This window comes from Anolis sagrei, chromosome 13 (genome assembly GCF_037176765.1).
Source record: "Anolis sagrei isolate rAnoSag1 chromosome 13, rAnoSag1.mat, whole genome shotgun sequence".
Lineage (NCBI taxonomy): Eukaryota > Metazoa > Chordata > Lepidosauria > Squamata > Dactyloidae > Anolis > Anolis sagrei.
The window spans coordinates 11552162-11561047 of record NC_090033.1 but is presented as its reverse complement, the minus strand read 5'-3'; the positions used below and the strand labels follow the sequence as shown (position 1 = coordinate 11561047).

The 8886-nt window shown below is 43.3% G+C and overlaps 1 protein-coding gene across 3 annotated transcripts in view; it reads right to left on the bottom strand.

Moving 5' to 3' along the window:
• Window positions 1-8886, bottom strand: part of PRDM16 (PR/SET domain 16) — a 637493-nt gene that overhangs the window by 13257 nt on the left and 615350 nt on the right. For 2 of the 3 annotated variants that reach the window (XM_067472770.1, XM_067472771.1), the window contains exon 16: window positions 6024-6198. The exons of the other annotated variant lie outside the window; for it this stretch is intronic. In XM_067472770.1, coding sequence (XP_067328871.1) covers window positions 6024-6198 — 175 coding nt within the window. The remainder of the gene's footprint in view (window positions 1-6023; window positions 6199-8886) is intronic. 3 annotated transcript variants of the gene reach the window in all.

Below are 8886 nucleotides of genomic sequence, written 5' to 3'. Positions count from 1 at the left end.
CCTGGGCAAAATCAACTATACGGCAAAGGCTTACTTTGTGTAATGGTTGAGCCGTCCCTGGACCTGATCCTCAGACACCTGCAAGAAGCCCAAGATGGAATGCCATCACTTTCATTGCAAGTGGTGCACCACCTATTTAATGGTGAGGAAGTACAATTAGGACCCTTCTACACTACTATACAATCCAGATTGTGTGTGTGTGTGTCAGGAGCGGAAACTGTAAGCCACTTCTGGTGTGAAAGAATTGGCCGTCTGCAAGGACGTTGCCCAGGGGACACACGGATGTTTGATGTTTTACCATCCTTGTGGGAGTTTTCTCTCATATCCCTGCATGGGGAGCTGGAGCTGACAGAGGGAGCTCAACCTGCTCTCCCCGGATTCGAACTGCTGACCAAGAAGCCCAAGATGGAATGCCACCACTGTCATTTCAAGTGAGGATTTTGTGGTGCACCACCCATTTAATGGTGAGGAAGTACGATTAGGCCCCTTCTACTCTACTATATAATCCAGATTATTTTTTTTTGGGTGTGTGTGTCAGGAGCGGAAACTGTAAGCCACTTCTGGTGTGAGAGAATTGGCCCTTTGCAAGGACGTTGCCCAGGGAACACACGGATGTTTGATGTTTTACCATCCTTATGGGAGTCTTCTCTCATATCCCTGCATGGGGAGCTGGAGCTGACAGAGGAAGCTCAACCTGCTCTCCCTGGATTCGAACCACTGACCTGTTGGTTAGCAATCCTGCTGGCAAAAGAGTTTAGCCCAGGGGTCCTCAAACTTTTTAAACAGAGGGCCAGGTCACAGTCTCTCAAACTGTTGGAGGGATGGATTTTAATTTGGAAAAAAAGTATTATATATTACTATTGCTCTATACCATTATATTGTAATGTTATTAGTAATATTACATGTAATATAAATATATACTTATAATTATAATATTGTATTATTATTACTAGCATTATATTGTATTACATTATAATATTATATTACATTATAATATTGTATTGTTATTACTAGCATTATACTGTATTACATTATAATATTATAAATATTATATATATATATAATATACTATATTACAGTGGTTCTCAACCTTTCTAATGCCTTAACCCCTAAATACAGTTCCTCATGTTGTGGTGACCCCCGACCATAAAATTATTTTTGTTGCTATTTCATAACTGTAATTTAGCTACTGCTATGAATTGTCACATAAATATTCAATATGCAGGATGTCATAAATTTCATTGTCATAAATTGAACATAATTAATGCATAATGATTAATCACAAAAACAATATGTTTGGAGGAGTATGGGCAACAGATGATCGTATTTGCAGTACCTTCGACCAATTCAGCTCTGACCCCTTGCCGGCCTCGCGACCCCTCCGAAATGGCCAGGCGACCCCCTTGGGGGCCGCGACCCCCAGGTTGAGAACCGCTGCTATATTATATTATTAGTAAATTATATTATATGGCAGTGTAGATCCAGCCTGAATAGCACAAAAGATACTGGGAGTCAAATAGGCAGTCCGAGGGCCCTTCTATACTGCCATATAATCCAGAATAGTAAGGGAGATAATCCACATTATCTGCTTTGAACTGGATTATCTGAGTCTACACTGACACATAGCAGATAATCTGGATTTTATACAGCTATGTAGAAGGAATATATGAAAGAAAATATTGCCCCCCCCCCAGCTGAAAAATTATTTCCAGGGTTCGTAAACAACATCCCCCAAAGTGGGTTGTTGTAGGTTTTTTCGGGCTATATGGCCATATTCTAAAGGCATTTTCTCCTGACGTTTCACCTGCATCTATGGCAAGCATCCTCAGAGGTAGTGAGGTCTGTTGGTCATTGTCCCAGTGAAAGTAGCTATGAACAGAAAGATGGAGTAGCTATGGGGAGCCCCCTCAGCCCGGCCATAGCTAATTTCTACATGGAACACTTTGAAAAACAAGCTCTGGAAACAGCAACAAAAAAGCCCACGATATGGTTCAGAGATGTGGATGACACCTTCACCATTTGGAGCCATGGAGAAGAAGAACTCAACAGGTTCCTGGACCATCTCAACAGCATCCACCCACACATATGGTTCAGATATGTGGATGACACCTTCACCATTTGGCGCCATGGAGAGGAAGAACTCAACAGGTTCCTGGACCATCTCAACAGCATCCACCCACACATATGGTTCAGATATATGGATGACACCTTCACCATTTGGAGCCATGGAGAAGAAGAACTCAACAGGTTCCTGGACCATCTCAACAGCATCCACCCAAACATATGGTTCAGATATGTGGATTACACCTTCACCATTTGGAGCCATGGAGAAGAAGAACTCAACAGGTTCCTGGACCATCTCAACAGCATCCACTCAAACATATGGTTCAGATATGTGGATGACACCTTCACCATTTGGAGCCATGGAGAAGAAGAACTCAACAGGTTCCTGGACCATCTCAACAGCATCCACCCAAACATATGGTTCAGATATGTGGATGACACCACCATTTGGAGCCATGGAGAGGAAGAACTCAACAGGTTCCTGGACCATCTCAACAGCATCCACCCAAACATATGGTTCAGATATGTGGATGACACCTTCACCATTTGGAGCCATGGAGAAGAAGAACTCAACAGGTTCCTGGACCATCTCAACAGCATCCACCCAAACATATGGTTCAGATATGTGGATGACACCTTCACCATTTGGAGCCATGGAGAGGAAGAACTCAACAGGTTCCTGGACCATCTCAACAGCATCCACCCAAACATATGGTTCAGATATGTGGATGACACCTTCACCATTTGGAGCCATGGAGAGGAAGAACTCAACAGGTTCCTGGACCATCTCAACAGCATCCACCCAAACATATGGTTCAGATATGTGGATTACACCTTCACCATTTGGAGCCATGGAGAGGAAGAACTCAACAGGTTCCTGGACCATCTCAACAGCATCCACCCAAACATATGGTTCAGATATGTGGATGACACCTTCACCATTTGGAGCCATGGAGAGGAAGAACTCAACAGGTTCCTGGACCATCTCAACAGCATCCACCCAAACATATGGTTCAGATATGTGGATAACACCTTCACCATTTGGAGCCATGGAGAAGAAGAACTCAACAGGTTCCTGGACCATCTCAACAGCATCCACCCAAACATCCAATTCACAATGGAAAAAGAAAATGAAGGAAGACTGCCTTTTCTGGATGTCCTAGTCATCCGTAAACCAGATCAACAATTGGGTCACACCGTTTAGAGAAAACCCACACACGCACATAGATATCTACAGAAAAACTCCAACCATCACCCAAGTTAAAAAAGAAGCACCATTAAAGCCTTGGCAGACCATGCAAAAAGAATCTGCGAAGCCCACCTCCTCCAAGAGGAACTGAACCACCTCAACTGGGCTCTCCAGGCCAATGGAGACTCCACCGCAGACATTGGAAGAGCTGCAAGACAACCGATAACAAGCCATGAGAATAAAGATGAAGATCCACCCAGAGGAAAAGTGTTCTTGCCAGACATCAAGGGAACCACTGACCGCAGAGGGAAGCTGATGAGGAAACACAACATACAAACAATCTACAGAACCACCAAGAAAATCCAACAAATGCTCCGTTCAGCAAAGGACAAGAGGGATCCTCTCACCTCTGCAGGAGTCTACCGTATACCATGCAGCTGTGGACAAGTCTACATAGGGACCACCAAACGCAGCATTGCCCAACACACGAATCAAGGAACATGAAAGGCACTGCAGACTACTTCAACCAGAGAAGTCAGCCATAGCAGAGCACCTGAGGAACCAACCTGGACACAGCATATTATTTGAGGACAACTACCATGTCAGACTACACAGAGAAGCCACTGAAATCCACAAGCATGTGGACAATTTCAACAGAAAGGAGGAAACCATGAAAATGAACAAGATCTGGCCACCAGTATTAAAAAACTCTAAAATTAGAACAGCACAAGAACAGAGAGGAAACAAACAAGGACATCTAATTACCTCTCAACAAAAGATTGCTCCAGGCACAGCCAGGCAATCAAATGCAAATCAAGGTGGTCAGTTGAAACATTCACACCTAGCTCCAGAAGACAAAAGAGTCCTTTGTCTCACCCTGGTCATTCCACAGATATATAAACCCTTTTTCCTAGTTCCAACAGACCTCGCTACCTCTGAGGATGCTTGCTGTAGATGCAGGCGAAACGTCAGGAGAAAATGCCTTTAGAACATGGCCATATAGCCCGAAAAAACCTACAACAACCCAGTGATTACGGCCATGAAAGCCTTCGACAATACATCCCCCAAAGTATTTATCAAACACGACGCCTGACATTGCAGGGGAAAATAAAAGCGACAGACACACAACATCTATAAATTAGTATAGTTCCAGCATATTAGTAGAAAACGACAGAAGACAAGAGGCATGCATGGAGACAAAAAACGACCCCGCTCTCTTTCTTTCCATCTCAAAGCTGGAAGAAGATGAGAGGCAATGTCCCATCCCTGTTCCATGGAAACAGCTCACGTAGGCATCTTTGGCTTAATGTTGATGCATAGATAGATGTATAGATCTATATCACTATATATATAAATATCAACCTATAGATATAGACTCTAAAGGATGTCATCTTTCCAAAACAATGTCAGTATTATTGTTCCCTGAAGATGAGCTGGGAAAGTCTTCACAGGCTCTAGTTCCTATAGATCTATAGCTCTATAGATCTAAAGCTCTATAGGTTTATAGACCTATACATATATAGATCTAGATCTGGAGTTTAAATTGTGTCGTGTAGAATTTAAGGGGTGTCATTTTTCCAAACATATCTGTGCATATATTTATGTATATGTGTATATATGTGTGTTTGCATATACATATGTGGTTTTGAGCATGCGTTGTGATATATTTTTTGGTTTTTGGCATTCTAAGTCCCTTCCACTGTTTTTTTCAGTGTTTTTATGAGTGATGGTCACTTCTTCGCCTGATAGGTGTATGGTGTCCAAATTTGGTGTCAATTCATCCAGTGGTTTTTGAGTTTTTTAAAGGGTTTTGGGGTGGGGGTGAAAGGGGGGATGTGGAGCCCAAGTGGGAGAGTTGCTGGCCTTCCCATGGTTCACATCCTCCCTTCACCACCCTCCCCCCCAAACCCTGACCGCTCCTGCAGTCAGGCTTGCCTTGCAATCCTCTGGTCTTGGGGGAAGAGTTGCCTGGTAGCCACGTGGGCCTCATGGAGCCACTGCGGTGGCTCCAGCTGCTGCCAGGGCCTGCCTCGCCAAGCCCCCACTCCTCTGTTGAGCTAGGCCTTCTCCTTCCTTCCTTGTTTCCTTTCCTCAATCCCTCCCCTCCCCAAAAGAAAATGGACTCTGCCTTCCTGCATGGAAAGGGACTCCATGGCGAGGCTTCTCTTCCCTCACAACGGTTGGTGCTTCATTCTTCTCGCACAATGGGGAGAGGGGCTTTTGCGCATGCTCTGTAAGGCATTTTTCTTTTTGGGGAGTTTTAAGTTATTTACCCTTCATTTCTTATGGAGTTTTTTTGTTTGAAAGACATAGATCGGATTAGAATGTGTTTTGCTGCCAAATTTGGTGTCAATTCGTCGTGGTTTTTGAGTTCCGTTAATCCCACAAACGAACATTATATTTTTATTTATATAGATTTAGATCTAGATCTAGACTATAAATGGTGTAATCTTTCACAAAATTGTCGGTATTCCTGTTCGCTGAAGGTGAGTGATGAAAATTCCCATAGGCTTTGGTTCCTCACGATTCTTTCAACAGGGTTTGGCTGCCGAGAAATGGCAATTACCCAGGAATAAAACCTAATGTAAGCTTTAGTTTCTCTCTCTCTTCTCACCTCTTGAGCATATAGAGGAGGAAAAGCCAACCCATGGACCCCCACTGACCCATCCCCAATAACAAATATTTTGGGGCTGCTCGCCGCATCTGGCCTTCCCCATTCTTGAGATACCCAGCTCAGTGCCAAACTTACAGGGTCCCAATGAATACCTACCTGATTCTTAGCCTGCCTGTATAGGGTCTGTTTTATTGCCTCAGAGTCTAAGGTAGCATTATACACCTCTTTAACTTCAAAAGCTTCCTCGGAGGCCTTGCGGAGGTCCAGCCCCTTCCCAAAATGCGGCATCTGCTCCAAATCTAACAGGCCGGCTTCGTCCTCCTCAATACACCTGTACCAATGACCAGGAGGGGAGGGGAAGGGAGGGGGGACTTGTTAGCGCATCGGACGGTTCACAGTCGGGGAAAGGCGAGCCCACGGCAAGCAAGCATGCACACAGAGCTGCCCAAAGTGAGGCATGCGACGGAGGGGCGAACGGGAGGGAGACACAGAACGACAGGATGACGGACGGAGACAGACGCTGCACAAAGGCACAAGGAACATACACAAGTTTGGGTTGCATGAATCTGGGTTATGGGGGCATTTACCAAAGCTCACTGCTGCTGGCATTCTTGATCCCATGTTTCATCCAAATAGAGAAGACTAAATGTAAGCAACACAAGGCCCATAGGCAGAATTTGGCCTGCCATGTCATTTCATGTGGGTGTTGTGGCTCAGTCTGAGCCTGAGTCTGAGACTGAACTGTCTGGGACTTATGCTGGGCCTTACTGAGCCTGACTTTCTGCAGGATGACAAGGAGGCTGATGGGTTACAGATTTCTGAACATGTTCCAGTTAGTGAGGAAGACGGGGTTGATAGTCTGTTCCCCAGAGAAAGGAATGTGCCTTTAGATAGATATAGTGAAACTCCACAACTGCAGGTGGAGACTCCTTTTGGTTCCCAGGGTGATCAGGCCCAGCTGGGCCAAGATAATGAGTTGTCCAGCCTTGAAGATAATAATGAATTAATGAGTAGATAGGATCGTTTACAATTAAGAGTTTGCAGAAGCACACGCCTTGCTAGCAAGCGTGAAGCCAAAGGTCAACGCAATGCTTTCATGTCAGGGAAACTTATTTAATGATGTAGTCGACAGGCATTTTCTGTCAGTCCAATGTTGCTCTTTCCCTGTTAACTTCTGTGGAATTATCTTGGCTTTTGCGGAATGCTTCTGGCTTCTTTGAGACTTGGATTTTGATCCTGATTTTATCTGTCTACCATGGACTCTTGTTTGGCCATCGCTAAATAATTATGCTTCATGATATTTACCTTTGGATCTTGGGAACTTTGCCTTTGCATTTAAGACTTTGTTTTGCCTATTGAACTTTTGCATCTTTATTTCTCTGTTTTGATTTTGCTTTTTCTCAATAAAGCACAAAACCTACAGCCTTGGTGTGTGGTGGTGTCTTGAGCAAGGTGAAAACTACCCTGAGTGTAGACAGTGGGGCTCCATTTAGTTATTTATTTATTTACTATATTTGAATACTACCCCTCTCGGCCTTTCGGCGACTCGAGGCGGTTTACAAAGCCCTGGGTAGCACGGTGGGTTAAACTGCTAGCAGGAGAAAAACTGCTGACTGGGAGGTTGGCAATTTGAAGGTCGGGGTGAGTTCTGTCAGAAATATTAAAAAATAATGATGTATTTTTAATTATAAAAATGTGAGTCAAGCACTGAAAGGGTTAAATGAATGCAATGACTCAGGAAAGGCTGTGTTTCTATAGAAGCAGGTGTGCCAGTAGTTACTCTGCTGCATGAGTAGGGTTTTTTGGGTTGGGTCTCACCCAACAAGGGTTATGGGCCCAGCTCGCTCTGTTAGCCCTAGCTTCTGTCAACCTAGCAGTTCGAAAACTTATAATGTGAGTGATGTCAGCTGCTGTCCTCTCATTTTGCCTTGTACTTTATCTGTGTTGTATTTTGAAATAGTCATATGACTAGTCAAATAAATAAATTATTATTGTTGTGAAACAGCTGGAATCAGAGAGTGTTTCTGACGAGGATGATGGGACTCAGGTTCACAGTTTGGTTCAAGATTTCCCTACTATAGACAGTGAAGAAGAAGTGCAGTTTCCCACAGCAAGGCATGATACTGAAGATAGCATCCAGGTGCAGATTGACTCCGAAAGCTGTGTCACAACAATTATTGTGAGTAGATCAATAGCTAACGCCTTGGCAGGAAGGCAAAAGGCACCCATGCAACCTTGACGGCAATCACAACCAGGAGGGTCTACAGACAACAGACTCCTTAGCATGGAAAATGGAACAAGAGCACCTCCCGGTGGCCAGAGTTGAGCATTGCCTCCAGATGCCGGAAATGGAAATGGAAACCTTTGCCTTTGTTTGTGTATTGTAGGCCATTGTTCACTGTATAAAAGGCATTGAAAGTTTGTCTATATATGTGTATATATACTGTAATCCGCTCTAATTCCCATCAGGGAGATAGAGTGGAATATAAATATTATTATTATTACATTTGTTTCTTTTCCCAACAGACACTGTTTCCGACAGAAACAGATAGCTCACTAGGGCTGTGCAAAGCTTTGGTCTGTTTCGTAATTTGCAGATTTTTTATGAATTGTTAATACAAATCTCCAAATTACTAATCAGAAAGCCACCCTTCCGAAGCATTACAAAATGAAAAAGAACATTTTGGAGAGAAAGACTTGTCATTTCAAGTTGTTTCAAGCTGGGGTTTTTTGAAATAATTTTTTTAAATTCCTAAAAATCAGTAGATAAACAAATCTTTCTGAAACTTTGCGGGATTGACGCCCTGCTTATGTTGTCTCATTGTGCAGAAATTCAAGGAGATCCCTTTTGTGTTTTTTAAATTATTTGTAAAAAACTTTTTTAAATTCCTAAAAATCAGTAGATAAACAAATCTTTCTGAAACTTTGCGGGATTGACGCCCTGCTTATGTTGTCTCATTGTGCAGAAATTCAAAGAGATCCCTTTTGTGTTTTTTAAATTATTTGTAAAAACTTTTTA